This window comes from Parambassis ranga, chromosome 1 (genome assembly GCF_900634625.1).
Source record: "Parambassis ranga chromosome 1, fParRan2.1, whole genome shotgun sequence".
NCBI lineage: Eukaryota > Metazoa > Chordata > Actinopteri > Ambassidae > Parambassis > Parambassis ranga.
This window is the reverse complement of record NC_041022.1, coordinates 21,660,061-21,679,885: the sequence shown is the minus strand read 5'-3', so window position 1 is coordinate 21,679,885 and position 19,825 is coordinate 21,660,061. Positions and strand designations below refer to the sequence as shown.

The following is a 19,825-nucleotide window of genomic DNA, read 5'->3' as shown; positions in this document are numbered from 1 at the left end:
ATGGGATCGTCATAATAGGAACCGCTGCCTTGTTTGGAAACACTGACAGTAGCTGGAGCAATTAAATTCTGTAGTATACCTGTAGCACCTATAGTAGCTCATTTTTTTTTCTATATAGTTGCTGTGTATACTTTTCATCCTTTCATTCTGCAACGCTCAGACAGAAAGATCATGGCATGCTTTAAAAATCAGGTCCTTCAGGGTTCCAACGCTCTAGTTTTGTTATAGCTGCTCTAACAAAAATAATGCTGACTCTGAAGACCCATTATAAAAATTTAAAAGCACTCTGGTACAAATGTGAGAGTATTTGTTTAAAAAAAGTTTAGATTGATTGGCCCTGTGGAGCAGTAGTAGATGAAATGTGGTGCAGCCTGTTGTGATAGGGTTTGGAGAGCCTTCTTCTTGTTTCCTTGTTCAATCGTTCTGTCATTCAAATAAAAGTTTTCTGTTTGAGAGCCAGTGATCAGTTCTCCTTAACCAGCTGTCGTTACATGGTTCGAGCGTGTGAGCATGATGGTGATCCTGCTAAACTGCGTGACCCTGGGAATGTACCAGCCCTGTGAGAACATCGACTGCTCCTCAGACAGATGCCAAATATTACAGGTATGTACTTTAACACACTTTAATGATCATTCCATCAAATATGCTCCCACATTGGGATCAGTCTCCTATAAAGTGTCTGAGGATCTCAAAACTTGCTTATGTTTTTTTTTTCTCTTACATAATAATGTATTTTTTTGTAGATTATAAAGCAGTAACCTATTGCTATCATGTTTGACTGGATAGGGTTACCTGACTATTTCTGCGTCTGCAAGAGGCTCAAATGCTGTTGTCACAGCTTGACCAGCCGGTCATGTTTGTGACCTTCAGTCGCAGTGAGAACACAAAACAAAACAAAAAAATAAATCTGATGACCCGATCAACTTGTGGCCCCTAGTTGTGATGCGCGCTGTGCAGTTGGTACAGCTTACCAGTCTGCAAATACTTATTCCCATGCACACACACACACTCCTCTCATCCTCTCAGTCTTGTTCCCTCTCCCTTTGCAGTTTCCCTCCCATACTGAGGCTTGTACCTGCTTGCACTGACTCACTGCTAGCATGTGGTCTTTATGGTGTAACGAGCATGACTTTCTCACGTACGGCACCGCAGCAGTTTTCCTCATCATCTGGCAAGACACAGAATCCCTTCTCACTTGTGTCAAAGGTGGCCCGAGTGGGTGTAATATCCATGCTCATCCGTGCGCGCGCTCATATCTTCAGTCAGTGCAAAGTGTGTGTTGAATTACCCCGCCGCTCTGTTTGTTTGTTGTTGTTTTTTTTTTTTTCACCACACAGATGCACACACACCATATAGCAGCAAACACACATAGGAGATTGATTGGGCTCTCTAGGGGAGGTGGCTGTTGAGTTGGACCTAATAGAATTTCTCCTCCAAGTATCTATAGACCCTATTCAATATCAGCATGGATTTAGTGGGCTACAGCCCTACGGTCAATACTCTCCTCTCAGAAAATCCGTTGTTCAATACCATGATTTCAATGCAAGCTCACAAGCACAATCTATAAGCTCTACAAAATGTGGACTTAAAGACCTATGGAGGCTTAGCTAGGACTTGACTAGTGGTGTTGGATGAACATTTAAACAGGGAAAGATGACAACTATAGTCCATATTTGCATGTGTTGCAGTTGGAAAAATTTAGACAAAAACCTGATCAATTTAAATCTAACTTCCTTCTAATTGCATGACATGGTGGAGATTCTTTATCATCAGGTTATTGTGTGTGTGTTTCACCAACTATTCATCTTGGTGAATAGGAAATGTGAGCGAATCAATAACCAATAACAAGTGCTCAGAAGGTGAACTGCATGCAAATAATGTCCTTCATCAAATGTTAGAGCCTGCACACACATGCACCAAGGCTGATGTACGTTTGATGGAAAGTGTCTCTTATAGCAGCGTTCTTTGATCTCATCACATGCTGCTTTAGAGTGAAAGAAATACTTTGAAGATTTAAAAGAAGATATACTATGTATTGTAACAGATCTTCAGTATTATTATGGTTTTATGGGCACATTCGTGAAAAGAGAACTGTTTAATTATCAGGTTTATGAAGTTTTTTTTTTGTCAGGTCCACCAATGCAATAAGACATGTCTGGACAGTGCTGGATATTACTCAATTTGTCTGTTGTTACCATATTGTTGTGAATATAAGACCCTGATTATAAGATGACCCTGTCCCTTTTTCAAGCTTTTTTCCTAAAAGCGACATCTTAGATAGAGCTCTGTTAGATAGAACAGATATTTTTTTAAAAACTATTATTTATATTGAATAGATTGTATCTTTCAGTTACAGTTTTTTCCATTTCTTCTTTTCATTCTTGAAAGCATAGCAAATCCTGGTAAAATGTGGCTACAATAACATAAAAAATAAACACTTTATGGCATTTGATAATGTCTTTCTGAATTTAATTTTAATTAATTTTAAACAGTTACAACTCTGGTTATTGGTAGCCTCTTGTTTCTTTTTTTCAGCTACATACTGTACATACAGTCTTTTTGGGCTCACCACCTTCAAACAAATGTTTAAGTGTGGTTTATTTTTATACATTTATTATTTTTTAAACTTAAAGTTTACATCTCACCTCTCTTCAATTGCTGGTTCACTTGGCCTTGTTTTGAACCATTTTGTTGTCAGCTGAGTGAATCACTCTGTAAGTCGCCATCATGTGGTCCCCTGGCACTGCAAACTAGTTCACAGGGGCAGGTCACTGGAGTCCCTTTGACATTTGAGCATGTTTTAAGTTTGAAAATAATCTTTAAAGCAGCTATTTTGACATTGAAAACAACCCAATAGCTGCTGTGAAAACCTTTAGATGATTCATTTTTCCTTAAGGATATTCTAACTTCAACTCACCTCTGTATTCGCCCAGAGGCACTGCTATAGAGAAGCAAAAGAAACATGAAATATACTAAAAATCCAGACGAGGCAAAACAGAGTAAGAGGTGTTAGAAAGAGAGCTGTGGAAATGTCAGGAGGAGGAGTGTTTTTGTGGCATTTTCATCTGTGTCAGCAGAATTTACCTCAGGTTGCACCGTGTCCATCTCTCCAGTTTGACAAAGGTCAAGGTTGCAAACTCTGACCATTCCGCCACATTAGTAGGCCGCGCTGCTCCAGGACTTGTGAATATCAATGCTTCTTCTGAGCGGCAAGCTAGTCACAAAGCAGAGATCCACATCAATGGTTTTGGATTCAGATTGTGTTGCCTACAGTACTTCTCTCTGAAAATCAAATTACAGGCAACACCAAGCGTGTCAGTTCATCTCTAATCCCCCTGTACACACAGAAAAGAACAGCAGCTAATCTAGGCTTTTTGCTCACAACAGCAATAACATGCATTAGCAAGCTGAGATCTTTGATTTATTTAGATTTTCTTTCTCTCCTCTCTTCATTAGATGCTTGATTAAAGCTGGATGTGAGGTGGGGGGGGGGGTGTCGATGTGGGGCTTATCGCTGATTACTCCTCAAGCAAATAATTTTCCATTACCCCATCATTTAGGACAAACAGCTCAAATGCAGAGAGGGCTGAGGGTGGGGGGCCAAGGAGGGAGCAGAGGAATAGAGGTTTAATAGAGAGACCATTAGAGGGAGAGAGCAGTGTATGGGATTGGCTGGAAAAACAGGGAAAAATAAGATAAACTGGATTTAGAAAAGATAACTGGTGGGTAGGCTAAAGAGAGGGGAGGTCACTGAAACATTGTTAAGTAGCAGGATTCTGCTACAGCATGGATTTGTAATGGAGTTGTTGACTCTCATTTCTGACAGAGTAACAGGTGGTGTTTCAGTGCAACTCGGTCATTACTCATCTCAATGTAAGGTATTCAAGATTTGACAGGACGTGAAGCAGAAGCAGAGGTTTCTGTTCTCAAGTTAAGATGTCACATATGATCACAATCAACACAGCTGAAACACAAAGGGTGGATTCACTCAACAATATATATATATTTCACCTGCCACCATGTGTAGATGTAGATGTCCGTCTAGTTAAAAAAGATGTCTCTTTGTGTTGTTTGAATGACATTTATCTCCATTTGTCCTTCCATTCAGGCCTTTGATGCATTCATCTACATCTTCTTCGCTCTGGAGATGGTTATAAAGATGGTTGCTCTGGGAATCTTTGGACGGCGATGTTACCTCGGGGACACGTGGAACCGGCTGGATTTCTTTATCGTCATGGCAGGGTGAGGACTTCCTGTTACAGTGTATTGATGTCTTTTTTGATATGCGATTCATAACATAGCGATCAAAGGCAGAAAATGGATGATGATGATGATGTGTTTGCTATTTCATTCATAAGTCGGTAAGCAAACATCATACATGTTTAATTCCACACACAGCATGTTGAAATCATTTGAAAGTTCAAATATTTAAACGTGACTTATCATGGATCTATTTAAAGGCCGATACCTGGTTTTTCAGCTCAGCTGTCGCTTTTCCCCACAGTTCCTGATCCGTTGTGGCCCCCCACAAGCATGACCAATCATGCCAGTGTTAATATGTAAAACCACATTAAATATTAACATGTTGATAGTCACCGCCCCTCACCAAGGACATGGCGATGATGCAGTTCAGCTGCACTAATCGCCACAGTGGAATTGAATGAATCAGCTGGAATTAGCCTGCCATTAATTTTGCATGGGTTCCCACTGTTACTGGTGACTAGAATGAATATGAGCCATATCCTTTGGCTGCCGACATAAAATGACATAAAAGTCAAAGTGACTTCTCTTTGTGTGGACAGCTTGTGTTGTATGTGTAGCATTTTGTAAATACTTCACAGGGGTCAACCTTTTAGAAAACAACCTGTTTTGGTGTATTCACATTGATAGCCTAGCTTTTTTATATACATGTTGTGGCCTCTTGATAGTCTCTGTTGATGGCAGTGCATTAGTTTTCTGTGAATGTCTTCTTTCACAGTGTTGAGAGAAGTTGTTGAAATATTTGATGTGTTATTTATTGATCAGAACTGAGACTCTGCCTGTAAATGCGTGTTGCATTTCAAAGGATACAAGGATTTGTCTGAAAGTTGCCGGGTGATTCTACTATTACATCATTCACGTTTTTACACTATTACATACAAGCAAAGACATGTAGGCATAAAGTTCACAGACGGACAACTATAGTAGCTCCTTTAAATGTATGTTGAAGATGGAATCAGACAAATGGAGTCAGAGGTTCGGCCTTTTGCGGGAATTTATTAAGATTAATTGTTTGACACGTATCAATCAACAATATCAACAGCAAAGTCCCCCAGTCCCAAGGCTAAGTCTCTTTTTATAGCAAAGCATGTCTATGTGTGCGTGGGTGTGTGTCTAGATTGGGCAGCTCTTTCACCCAGATTGTGAGGACACCTCTGGTTCCTATCGACTGAAATGTTTACATTCCCATCCTGCTTTCTTACATCAGATCGAGACACGAAGTAGAGGACAGCAAGGACACTATGTCCTGATGCTTCAAAACATTTCCTCAGTCCTGGACAGCAATAAGGGATCAACATGTGTTAGGCCAAATCCAACATACCATTAGCATATTCTCCACAACATAAGTCAGCATCCTCCTGCAGCATCAGTACAGGCCGTCTGTATACATACACAACAGACTAGATTGATTAAACCATGTCTGATCATTTGGGTGTGTTAAACAACATAAACAACAAAAATGAAGACTGAAGTCCACAAAGAAGGAAGTAGGGCAGCTGGTCCAGCTGGTCCAGCCCACATCCATGATTAACTCATATCTACATAGACATCTTTAGTTACAACTCCCTTCGAACTTTTAGTGAGAAATGAAATCAGCACCAGTCCAAAACTGCAGTTCCTCATCCAGCCTCTTGAAACTAGCTTCAAAAATGAGTCAGTCCCCATCCTTTGTTAACATCACTAACTTTACAGACACAAACACCGTATTTGGTCGATGATACATCTGCCACATATCACTAGGTAATGTTTATGCTAACGGTAGATACAGGCGTGTTTCACAACATATGACACTATGTTTCTTTGGAATATATGATCATATTTCCCAATACAGTAGTGGGCAGCAGTGGCGCAGCGGTATAGCAGGGTTGTCCCGTAACCAGAAGGTTGGTGGTTTGATCCCAACTCCTCCCTAGTCACTGGTGTATGGTGCTCTTTGCTGGGCTGCCTTGAGCAATTTCCCCATTGTGGGACTAATAAAGGTTTCAATTATTACGTGGTGGCCTTTGCCTCCAGGGCTTGAGTTGTTTTCACCAACTTTTAGGTTTTGTTTTTAATCTCAGCTTGATATGTGATTAAAAACAGGGTAAGGGGTTAGGTAAAGATCATCTTAAAACATATAAATTCATCACGTTATACACATACAACTACCATCGTGACAAGTCCCTGCATCCATGAACATGTAGAGATGCAGCTGTAATAATGATAATAAGCTAAGGCTGCAACACAGAGACACTACGCCGGGCCATTTGGTTTCATCTTGTCTCCTATCAAAAAAATAATAATTAACATATCCTCGTCTGATATTTAATCAATAGTGACAGGGGTGGAGATCAGATGCCGTGCATTAGAGCTGCCTGTGACTCATTTTTTATTTCCTAAAATGGGAAATCCCTGCTCATTTTCTGACAAGCACACAGGTCGTGATGGTTGCCAAATGATGCATGCAAATTGCTTAGATAATCACTTTCTTGGCACTGTATAATTAGCAGGTGGATGTATTAGTCATTAAGCTTTTGATTTGTGGTAAAATTCCACATTTAATGTCTATACTAAGTATTAATGAATACCTACTGTAAATGTTTGTTTTCCTTGATAACACATAATTACATACTTACAATAATTTTTTTAAACATGTTCAACATTTCAGAACTGAACACATCTGCACTTTTACAATGCCTTATCTCCAGACTCTCAGCTTAACTAGTTATTTTAATAGATAGTAAGAAATTAGAGGTGATGACAGAATAAAGAACACAGCAAGCTCTGGCATGTAACATCTTTCAAAGCTGGGTTACCACATTATCACTTGGCACCTAAGAATTAAAGTAATTAGCATGATTTCATGACTCAAAACAATCAAGTTGTATCCTATCATTTTAATGTTGCCAGGGTTTTTTAAAGAGATCATTAGCATGCAGGGTAGGACCCCCAATTATCATTAAACACATCCTCCTAAAAGGGAGATGGCACCACCAGGTTGTCTGGGGGGGATGCTGTACAAAGCATACTGGATCCTACAGATCCAATAATAGGACCTCAGACTGCACACTTCAGGTTTTATCCTGTTTATCTTTGTAGTCTGTGGGCTGCACTCTTAAGCTTTATTCAGTGTTGAATACACACTAAGCACACAGATGCAGTAAAAACCTTGAGCACAAGGCTTTAGCTGATACTTGTAATATAACTGCATCATGTTAACAGCTGTTATAATAATAATAATATAACATTTAAAATAATAAAAAGACACATTTGAAATGTAGAATATATTGTAAGCTAGGTGTCCCAGACATCAACATGTGGAATCGTTATAGTCACACTTCCAGATCTGAATGAGTACACCCTGATTCTCATTGATCCTTATGAGAATCATGGTCGAAAAAATCGTTTGAAATATATTTTCTCTAAAGGCCACACTACTTTTTAAAGCACTGGTTTACTTCATCAATATTTTCCATTATATGTAACCAGTATGATCATTAATAATGGCAATTAATTAATAATTAATTAATTAATTAATTATATAAAATGTTATATATATAAAATATATATAACATTTTTAATGATTACATTTATATATATATATATATATATATTTATATATATATTTATATATATATGTATGTATGTATATGTGTATATATACATATATGTGTGTATATATATATATTATGTTAAGATTGTAATAAGGGTATATATTCTCTTTCTTTATATCTTTATTCTCTATATCTCTTGTTTTGTTTTTTACTTCGCTCTTCATTTGCATTCATCCATGTGCTTTCTCTATATCTCTAACTTTCTCACCAGCTAAAGAATAGAGAAGTTTCTACTACCACCATCTTGCTTTCTTGTGTTTGATTTGCTTCATTTTTCTGCTGTGATCCCACAGTTTTATCTCTCACCTCCTCTCTTTCATCCATCTCTGCTTCAGTCATCATTCCATAAGTATCAGCCACAGAGACCTGTCACCTCATCTCTGTGCACTAAGATCTAATGCTCATTGCGCACATGGCACATGAAGCACCGCCACTGTCACCACCGACAACAATTACACCCCAGTCTTACATCCACCACATGCAGCTCGGGTAGCGATGAGTAAGGCGGGGGGAACTAGTGTGCTGCAAACACAAACAGCAGGCAAACTGCAGGAGAGGGATTAAAAAGCAGCATGAGTTGCACACTATGTTCTGTTTAGCTTGCCTGTATAGATGAACCAGAACCGTGCACACAGTTAGATTGTATGGAACAATGTGTCTATGTGTCTGTCTGTGTGTGCGTGTAGAGTAGAGTAGGCAGGTGTCCAAGATTACACCAAAATTTAAAGTTAGGCACACAAACCTGTCAGGATTTTTTAATTCTCAAAAACAAAAGTCCAGCTGGAGGCTTCACAAATCATATTCTGATGATGTGAAATTTGAGGCCAGTGTTTCTTTTTTCAGCCAATCAGAGTGATATCCACATTCATCCTCACACTGTCTTTGAGCCTCAGTTATGCACAACAAAACCAGTGCCATAGGATATCTCCCTCTGCATTCAGATGTGATGTGTGGTGATTATATATACAGCTGCTCTTGGCTTTGGGTTGCAGTAATAACATTACTTCCAATGAGTGACGCTGATCCTAATTTGTTAGAGCGCCGCGCCTCTGCGTTTGCCTACAGCAGAGTGGACAAGGAGAGAAAAAATAAAACACAATGAGGCATTAGAGTGATAAGCTGGTTGTCTTTTCCTGTCTGTGGTGTTTACTGTCAGCACCTGACATTGTTCAGCATCATTCGGGTGGAGGTTTGGTTGTAGTACTGAAGGTAGAAGGGGTTTTTAAGACAGTGAAAGAATGTGTTTTATTTTTTAATAATAATTATTATGTCTGGGATACCCAGCTTTTTATTCTGATTGATTTGGGAAAGTCTGTGCAAATAACAAATTGCAGTTTTTACAAGCAGATGATAACCACATTTGGTGAGAAATTGGAATATTATTTCAGTCAAACAGATTTCAAAGGGTGTTTTGCTGAAGAAGAGCCAGAACCGAACATCTGATGATAGAGCTGACTTGGAAAACGGACCCCAGAAGTCCAGAGACAGAGGTGGAGGGGTGGACAGAGCTTCTAACTTTGCTCCAGACTTTCACCCATGAAGGCTGGGGTTTATGACCAATTTTATTTTATTTATGTGTCATACATGTGATTTCACTTGAGTTTAGCATTGGTAAAAAAATTATGTTTGTGTTAAAACAGACCTTTAGTTGACATGTATTAAATAGATATGTGTATACACTGGTTGTATCACAGCCCTGAATATTTTGACCTCTCTTTACTCTTTCTGGTGAGTACAGGCTGGTGACATCCATGTGGAGACACAGATCCAGAACTCTCTAGTTTACTTGTAAATTAATAAATAAATCTAAATTTGCCTGCAGTCGGAGCAAAGGTGCTGTATTGCAATTGCAATTTTTTTCTTTTACAGTAGCAACAATGGCAACAGGTCACAGCCTTCTCCTCTATACCTCTTTTAACTTTTAGAGTTTGTAGCTGAAATAGTTTTGACTTGATTCATTTCCCTCAGAGCAGCTTCATGTTAATTAAAAACAAAAATAAATAAATATCAAAAACTGTAATCTGCCTACTCACAGTCCTTTTGTGCTACACCTATGTGTGTGCATATTGTCTATTTTAAATGTGTGTGTATCCCTCCATCAGGGATAGTGTCAGAGAGGCTATCAGTGAGCGCAGGCTGAGCTTTGCACCTCCTCTCAGGATCCATTCACTCTCTACAGCTCCTTCTCTCTCCCTTCACACCCTCTATCTGTCTCCAACACCCAACAGTGGAGGCAGCAGACCAGGCACAGAGCTCATGAATGAAAATTACAAACTATCTAGCTGAGGAAGGCAGGAAACATCAAAGCGTAATGTTAGGGATCATAAATTGACACATTTATACACTCTGAATGCATCCTTACCAAACCTATTGTAATAATGACAACCAGGAATTCGTCCTATGTTGCTCTGCCTGTTGCTTCTTCACTTGACTGTTGCTCTGAGCTTTAGTTCTTAGCTGACTCACCACTGTTCAGAGGGGAATATCAGCCAGCTAACTGCCTGCTGAAGTGCCACTATTGTCACAGCTATAGGGGCTGGTTGCAGATTGTCTCCTGGTGGAGTGAGCTGCACAGGGGTTTAGCTGCTGAGATTCACCACAGTGCCGAATGATTCTGTGTTTTCCTAATAAGGTGTATTCTTACCAGAGTGGAAGGCAGCATTTGTCAAGTTAATTGGTGCCTAATGCTGGCAGGATGTAACTGAATTTACAGACCATCACTTCATATCCTCAAATATATATATTAGCAAGTGCATGCTGTAACTGTGAAATCGATGTATCAAACATATGCTACTTATGCAATGTATATCTTACTGGTCTCCACTGTACACTGTGAGCTGCAAGTGCTTGCTCTGAGGAGCAGATGGGAGGCCATAATTGATCCCAGTCTGCTTTGCTAGATCTATATATGTATATATTTTGTACAAATGCTCTCTCTGTACTTTGACAAAAATACATGCCGTCACAGTTACTGTTTTCCAAAATGGATAACAACAGTCATGTTAAGTTGCTCCTTTATGTCCTAACTTGATAAACAATGTACACTGTGACATATATTGTTAGTTAGGGTTCCCTCTGCATGCATCATATTACAAGATAACACCAGATTGTCATCTGCATAAGTGATGACTTTGAAACTAAATATATAGGTGTATTTGCTGAATTCTGCTGCCTTCATTTATCCTGCCTCTGTAAAGTCTTTTAAAAAGGTGTTCATTTATTGGTGTGTGGTGTGGACTAGACAACCAGACCCCCCCCCCCCCCCCCCCCCCCCAAAAAAAAAAAAAAGATGCTATTTAGATTAATTCTGCAGTATGACAGCAACCCCAAACATACAACTGGATTCATAAAACCCATCTTTAGCAACAACAACAAAAAAAAGTCTTGCAACAGATGGCACAGTCCCCAAAGAGCCCTGATCTCAACATCCTGGAGTCAGTCTGGGATTACATTAAGAGACAGAGGCAGCTTATTCCACAGAGGAACCAATGCTTGCCAAGAAGCTTGGAACAAACCACCTGCACAGAACCTTCAAAAACTGCTCCTAGGAGAGTTGATGCAGTTAAAAGCCAAAGTGTAGCACACCAAATACTATTATATTTTGATGAATTTTTATAGCTATAGTCATGAATAAAATAATTGTCACACATTGTATGTTTAAATCCAGTGCTTTGAGGGATAGTTGAAGAGGAGCTAATAACTGTATCTCTGGTAATTGTTTTGGTATTATCTGCAGGAAGATGATAGAGGAGGAATTCTGACTGTGATATTGAACCATAGCAGCGTTTCACTGTTTGTTTCCTCCACTGTTGACCTTCAATGGCTGCTTTTACTTTTACTAGTGGTGTCCTTTCTAATTTAATATGACTAAAACCTCCCATTATCAAAATCAATGATTTCTCCCTTTATAGGACCAAGATGGCTGCTAATATAATAGAGGTGAATTCTCTTGGTAGATAAATGGGTTTGCATCTGATTGTAAGACTACTGACCTCAGAGGGAGGAGGGCATTTACAAAATGTGTGAGTCACTGCACAGCAGATGCTGCCCTTCTCATTGTTTTTAGTAAATCTGCCATCCTGGCATTTGAGAAGAACTGTAAGCACTGTAGTTTGACATTGTGCATACAATCTTTGTCAATGTGTTGTGCCGTGAGCAAATTGCTGTCTTCTACTTTCGGCTCTTCTTGTCAGGGGTCATGTTTCCTAACTCTGTCCTCTGCTTCCTCCTCTCTCACACCAACTAACTTCATGTCCTCTTTTAGCACATCCACATGTCTTTTGACCTCTTGCCTCGCAGTTAAATTTCCAACATCCTTCTACCAATATGACCACTGTCCCTCTTCTGCACATGTTCAAACCATCTCAACCTGGCCTCTCTGACTTTTTTCCCAAAACAGATAACCTAAGTTGTCCCACTGATGTGCCCATTCCTAATCCTGTCTATCCGCATCACCCCGATGGGGACCTGAACATCTTCATTTCTGCTACCTCCAGCTCTGCCCTTTGTCTTTTATTCTCTTCTACAGTCTCTGAACGATACAGTCACTACTGTCTTGTACACCTTTCCATGAGGTATTGCTATATGTGACATATTAGAGACTGTTGCTGTATCTACTGTACACATTCATTAAGCACATTTATGCTGCACTACTGTCAAAACATTAGCTTAACAGGAAGATGATGCATAAGAGTCTTGAGTTAATGATCCTCAGTGCTTTATGACAATATGAGTACATTAAATGAAGCATGGGAGCCTGCAATCTCAGAGCACCGACTGTACACACAGTAGTAGTGACTGTTTGTTTATTACTCCCATACTTCTGAAGGCTATATCTCAGGAACACATTCATTTTATTTAGTTTTAGCTGAAGCATTCATGCAGGTTCAAAGATGAGGTGGTTTACTGTTCAAATCTGACAAATTTAGTTAAACATTGTTCAGCCGTGTTTGTCCACATAGTGCTGTTTATTATGTAATATTGTAATACTACACAGAAATATGCAGATATGGAAAATGTGACCACAGCAACTTTAGTAAACAGCTGGCTCTTCTATTTGACAAGATAGTCTCTCTGTCTTTGTGGATAATACACACCCACATATAGAAGGACATGTGTATGAGCATCTGTACCTCCCCTGGAGATGTAACAGTAACTCATTAGAGCTCTCACAGCATATGACACACTGTAGGGAAGTGGGAATGGAAAATAACAGAGAGAGAGAGAGTCACAGGACAATCAATGTCACACAGGTAGGGAATGAAGAGGAGACATCAGATTTAAATGATGAAAAGGGAGGAGAAGTTAAGATGTGGAAAGTAGAGAGGAGGACATGGGTGGGAAGGAGAAGCTAAAAGCAGCAAGGAGTGAAGTACAGCTTTTTTTCCATTTGTTTTTTAAGTGACAGTGTATCTGTGTGCACATGTGTGGGCCCCCTCTATCTTCTCTGACTTGCAAACCACTTCTGGGACAGAAAATCTACTGCATCCATTAATCTCATTTTAATAATTGATGCCATCTTCTCCAGAAGGAGTTTAGCCTGGACTGCTGGCATAAAATCAGGCATTTAGTGCTCTCTGGTAATTGCCATATTAGTTTATTCTTGCCCATTAGATCGGTGTACAGCCAGCAGAATGGCTCAAAGGTACAATATATATTTAGTTGTAATACTGGTCTTACCAAGGCCATCACCAATTACATTCTTATGTTGTATCTAAAATGACTACAAACAGTGTTAGGTCTACAGCTTGTATTTATTCATCCCATAATCGTACATGTATGAGCTATTTTCTCACTACACACATGTACACAATCACACAAAGCCTCTAATAAAACTGTGTAACATATCCAGACTTAATTATAAACTGTATTTCAATGTTAATCTGTCAGATCTTAGCATGCTAACAGGTTAAAATAAAAAGTGAACATTACACTTGGTAAACATTGGCTTAGTGGACTTTGTTGTCTTTGTGGGCATGCTAACACTCAGGGGGTGTGCTAATACCAACTGTTTTTACTGTCCTATGTGCACAATTCAATTCAATTCAGTTTTATTTATATAACGCATTTTACAATCACATTACAAGCACATGATAGAGTTGTAGACTGTATAGTAAAAAGTAGTTCCTACTTAAACCTCCTATGTAGAGTTTCTTCAGTAATTGGTTCATATTTTTGTAGGAAAAGACACAAAGAGTTTTTTAATGGTAAACTGGATAAATATAAATATTTGATTATAGGATTTGACTTTAATCTGTGCTGTTTTAGTGCATCCTCACAAAGCTTCTGACTTGTTAGTTGTTTTCTTACAGTTTCTTCAGAGCTGCTGATTTAAACATCCCCTCAGGTTTTTGATTCTCATCTCAAAGGTAGTGCCAAATATATGTTTTTCAAAGGAAAGCTGCAGAAACATTCTTATTTCTTTCAATTTTAAGATTTTCTTATTACAGATTTTTCTGATAATAGAGTGACCAATGTGAATGTTAAGCATAACTGCACAATGGTGAAATAATTAACGCTGTCGGGAACATGGTTGGGAACACCGTGTTTATTTAGCTAAAATCAGGAAAGAGCGTTCTGAAGAAAGACTCCAAGTGAACACTCATCCTAAATTTAATGTAGGATTTCATCAGTTTCATCAACACATGCTTAATGCAGTCCTGACATCAAATGTATGGGTCTTGTCCATCGTCATAAAATCGCAAACTGCAATACTTATTTCTTAAAGAAAGATTAAATTAAGATTGTATTTTTCTTTCAACAGTAATGTGTCCTCCTGATGCCTGTGGTGTTTCAAAGCTTCTTACATTATTTCCATTCAAAGCTTACCCTTTAAACCAGGGGGCAGCCCAGGAGATAATCTCTGCTCCACCCCGATGGCTCCTGAGAGAATATTTCATAATGTTTGATTGTGACAAGAGAGTCACCAGAGGAAAACCTTCAAAAAGGAGAAATCCAGACTGGTTGAAAAATCGGCGTCCGTTCATCTAAGGCCGCTTAGTAACAAAAGTAATCTAGTTACTCAGTTTAAATATTCATGAAGCTGTTTGGTCAGAGAGCAGTTCTAAATCAAACACAGACCGGCTCTAAATTTAGTTTGACTTGAGTTTCAGTGTGTGTCTGAGAGTGACTGCCAGTGTGTGTGTGTGGGTTTGTGACTTACATAAGTACACACATCGGGAGTGTGCAGTGTGTAGTGTGTAGCCCCAGTCTTCTGATTTGACACAGCTTTATGAGAGCCCGCAGTCTGCCTCCAGCACTTTTTCTACTTAGTGTGTGCATATGTGTGTGTGATTGTGTGTGGATGTAAAACTGTCTGCTTTGCTCAATGTGTGATAAAACTAGGGTGTATCAGAAGTATTTTTGAGAGTGTTATTGTGCGCATAAAAAACTATCTCACCATTTGTGTGTGTGAATACTTGTGTGCAAGTATTTGTGTGTGTACTTGTGTGTTTGTGTGGCCAAATTGAGCTGTCTTATCTCAAATTGCTTCCAAAAATCGCAGAAAAATGACATATCTCCATTATGTCCTGTATTACACACTCACACACACACACAGATACACACCTGCCCTGCACTGCTACACAGTGATTACACACAGTAGATGTGTTGCAGTACGGTTATGCTTACAGTGAGTTTAGTTCACTGTGGCCTTTCCATTTGGGTACTGGATGTAGTAACCACACATAGGAATACATACCCCCCCCACACACACACACACACATTCATCAATGCCCTCTTTTCTTTGCATTGTCCTCCATGAGATTTAAAATTCTCATTTTTTCTTCTGCTTTTTTCTTCTGCTACTTTTCAAACTTATTTTGAATGTCTAATACAAAATCCTGTGTGTGTCAACTAGTCAAGGTGGAGTGACTAAGGCACAAGTAAACAGAGTTTTCAAAGAAGAACTGGCAAGATGACAATTGTTCTCAGAATAACTTTGACAGGGATTTGTCAGTTATAGTGGCTGTTTTTTTAAGAATAAAAATACTCTGTACTATGAGACATTATTCATATTTTTGGCTCTCGGGCTGATGTTTAGAAATATAAGACTGTCAAAGGTGGAGAGGTGGATGGCCAGTACAGCATCACTAAATTATGTGGCTATGTTTAGGTAAGGAGTATGGTTTAAATGGAAACAAACTTCTTACAGCTTTACATACTCTCACGAGACATAGCTTGTCATTTGATGTTTTTGATGATGTCCCACACTGAGCAACACAGACACTTACACAGTTGTCAATTTAAAGTTCTGGAAATATCAACTTCGTTTTATGTTCTCCTTTAAGGGAGGGCTTCTTATGACATAAACATCGACATTACACAAGATCACGTTGTCCCTACAGCAGTGTATTTTGACAGAGGACAAAATACACTAGATACTTTGGATGCCCTGATCCGATTTCAGATATTGGCTAAATAGAAATGGATAATAAGACTGATCCTTGAGGTCTTAAATACAAGTGTGATTTACAAGAAACAGGCAGTCACAACATGCAGTGAGCCAAATAGGGATGCTGTAAGTTTAATGGCTATTTGAAAGAAATGTATTGAATCAGTATCAGGTGTCAGCAGATGCAAAGCTCAGGGATCTGTATTGGGACTAAAAAGGGTAGATCGATGCGTCCCTACCAGATACATAACATTAGCTGTTTTATCACCTTCAAAAATCACTGTTTTCCTGCTGAGGATGAGCGGAGTGATAAAAACATGACCATGACCAACTTCTGTCAAACACTCGACCCTCTCCAGCTGAAGCATGTTCTTGTACCTCGTCACAAATCTTTTCAGTTTGTGTTTACTTTAGTTTCTTTTGAAAATGTACTAAAGCTCCACATTTTAAAAACTTCCTCCCTCAGTAGTTTTCATATTTCTGCTGTGTTATTGTACCTCTGGTTTACTCTCCATATGCGAGCTACTCGTTTGTGAGCTCACGGTGCTCTCTGCACCCGCTATTGAAAAACCACCTGTCAAATCTGATCACAAACAAACATGGAGGAACCCGCCTGTGTGGCTACACACAGATACAAGCACATCCAGGTACTCCCTGAACTCCGACCTTACTTTTCATGGTCAGCGTGTTTACTAGATTTTATTTTGTCTGATTTGTTGGGGAGTTGTAGCAGCATGAGGGCCCTGCTGCTTCCTGTCACCACCAAGGTTACGGTATTACGCTGGCAACAGCAGAGACTCATATTTCATGGCTTGCTGAGTTTGAGACCCACACCTTGCAGATGCTTTCAAGCATGTGCAGAGGCTCAGTCACTGCACTCAGCTTTGGTTGGGGGACCGCAAAGAATAAAGCACAGCGTCCAGCTCAGGGTTTTCACCTTTGACCCACAGGAGAAGCTCGGTGCTGCTGAACGTTCTCTCAACTCAAATGATCCTGACTTCAGCTCTGGGAAGACTTTTGCATGTCCAGGTTGAGATTTAATTGAAGTTGGCAATGCTTATTTTTAACTTGCAGAACTTTTTGCCAAGTTTCCGAGTTGCTCTACATATTTTGTTCATGTTTTCCAACTTTGCAGGATTCCATTTAAAGGTGTTAAATTCCCTTTAGGAATGGAGTATTTCTATGTTTCTGTCCCGTCAGTTCTTTAAACGCTGGGTTGAGAGGTTAAACTCCAGTAATTGGCTGGGCTTTTTAACTCATGCAAAATCACCTCACAGGTTCCATAAACCTCTCAATAAAACTAACTAGTCCCGAGATAAATTAGGAGTAGAATATTTGAGTCAAATTCCAGCTTCTTTTTCTTGTATTTTTCTTTGACATCCGCCTCCTCCCCTCCTCAACCTGAGAGCAGCTTTCCTCTGTTCAACCAGGTATATGCATATTGCTCTCCTCTCACTGTCTCTCTGTTCCTAACGTTGTAATTATCTCCAGCACTTGATATAACCCTCAGGCTCTCTTTCTCTCTCTCTCTCCCTTTCTCAGCCTTGCTTTATTGCCTTCATTATATTGTACTTAATCAACTCTGCATTTTATTCAGGTTGGTTTCTGATCTGTCTGTCTCACACTTCCTCCATCTCCTGTCATCTCTTTCTTTCTTTCTTTCTTTCCTGCTTGCTTTCCTGTTCTCTCTTGCAGTCTTTCTTCATGCTATTCTTCAGGCAAAATATATTTTACAGCAGCAATACATGTGTCAGAAATAGGTCAAATAGGGGAAAGAAAACACTTGATCTTTTTCTTCCTTCACTGCCTCCACACCTAGTTTTTCCTTCAAGCTTGTTTACTCCCTCCACCTCCAGTCTTCGCTCCTTGCAAGAGACTCTGCTTTCATCTCACATGGTTGCACGTTTAATCTCACACCTCTAATGCTTGTGGGTGCCCACGAACCAATAGGATACACTTTGATCCCATTGCTAAAAGGTGTAGCCGGTTTTACATGGATGCAGGTAGTTTGACATCGTCCTCCACCCAAGTCAAAATGTCAGGTTTTAAGTTTAGATGTACAATAATAATAATAATAAACAAGTTTGTGTTGTACATTTATAGACATAAAAGTAGATGCATTCTTATGACATCACACAGTTATAATGATGTTACAGTGTCTGCTGCTGACCCCTGTTTCTTTGAATGCCGTGCATTATTAGGTACGCATATTCCAGCTCATTAATTCATATTAGGCACAGCACAGCAGGACCCCGACTGTGTGAGAGTGTGCGTGCTTCTATTCAGGCTTTGTAACAGGAACAAATTTGAAGGGAGGAGTCCATTGAATAAACTGAAGTCAGATGGTCCTCTGTGATAACCGCATAGCTTTTATTGGATGCTTTTCTTTTTGATAGATAGTGCAGATGTGAGCATGCTTCTGTTGTTAATTTATATTATGTGTGTGTGTTTTGCAGGATGGTAGAATATTCACTGGACCTACAGAACGTCAACTTCACCGCCATCAGAACAGTGAGGGTGCTGCGACCTCTCAAAGCAATTAACAGAGTGCCAAGTAAGTCGCAGCTTCACCTCCTGCCAAAAATCATTCAGCTGCACACTGTAATAGAGTTCTGCCTATGCATGATAGGTGACCTCAGCACATAAGAGCATTGCTCAACATGTAATATGTCTTTGTTTCACTTAAATGCTTATTATTAAGAGTTGTTTTACTCACACAAGAAAAGAAAGTATATGTGGAAAAAATGCCCATTCATGCAATACCATCTCCTATTCAGCACCACGGACAGCTGCCTGCTGGAGTTGCTGAGCATAAGTCATAAATATCCTAACTATGAATCTATTCATTTTAGATGGTAGTGACACAACCATATCTTACCTATAGCAAATGATCTTAAAAGTAAAAGTACAAAGCATTTTGATATTATAAGACAAACATATGCAAAACAAGCTGTCACAGAAAACCATTAAGTATGTAAAAAGAGAATTATGTAGAAATATAAATATAAAACAGTATCTAATAGGTGAGTAAAAGTTAGTTGTAGTGCCGCTACAAGACTGTGTTAGATTTTACTATTAGAAATTACTCTAAATTTGATGTAATAAAAGACACAATTACAAGAAAGTTATGATTGTGAAGAACAGATCATTAGTTCTTTGTAAGTGTGCTGCATGAAAAGTGAAGCTGCTTCTCCATTCAGCTCCAACTCTGAGAAGGAAGCTAGCCTGTGTCATAAAATACAAAACCAAAAAGCAGCACATGAGGTGTAGTTATTATGTCAGTGGTATGTTTATGGGTTAGTGGTTTAATTAGACCACCAGGGCATCACAGAGAAAAAAACGTTGTGTTTCACAGCAGAGCCTGTGCAAGGGATGATCATTATAATCAGGATGTGAATGTCACAATATAGCCTGCTATCTCATACTGAGAATCGTGCCATATTTCCCAATAATGACTGTAGATTTTAATTACTTTATACTCCTGAAGATATGTGTTCTCTTTCTTTTCATGCTGCTACATTGTACTTCCATTAATATGTTGCTGTGCGTTGAAACTCATTGGACAGGACATTGGGACTGA

At 39.2% G+C, this 19,825-nt stretch overlaps 1 protein-coding gene across 1 annotated transcript in view; it reads left to right on the top strand.

The window, feature by feature from the left end:
- The window catches only part of LOC114426447 (voltage-dependent T-type calcium channel subunit alpha-1I-like), a 134,588-nt gene that overhangs the window by 29,917 nt on the left and 84,846 nt on the right, over nucleotides 1-19,825 (top strand). The window contains exons 2-4 of the mRNA XM_028393893.1: nucleotides 492-603; nucleotides 4,109-4,242; nucleotides 18,702-18,799. Of these exons, the coding sequence (XP_028249694.1) occupies nucleotides 492-603; nucleotides 4,109-4,242; nucleotides 18,702-18,799 (344 nt within the window). The remainder of the gene's footprint in view (nucleotides 1-491; nucleotides 604-4,108; nucleotides 4,243-18,701; nucleotides 18,800-19,825) is intronic.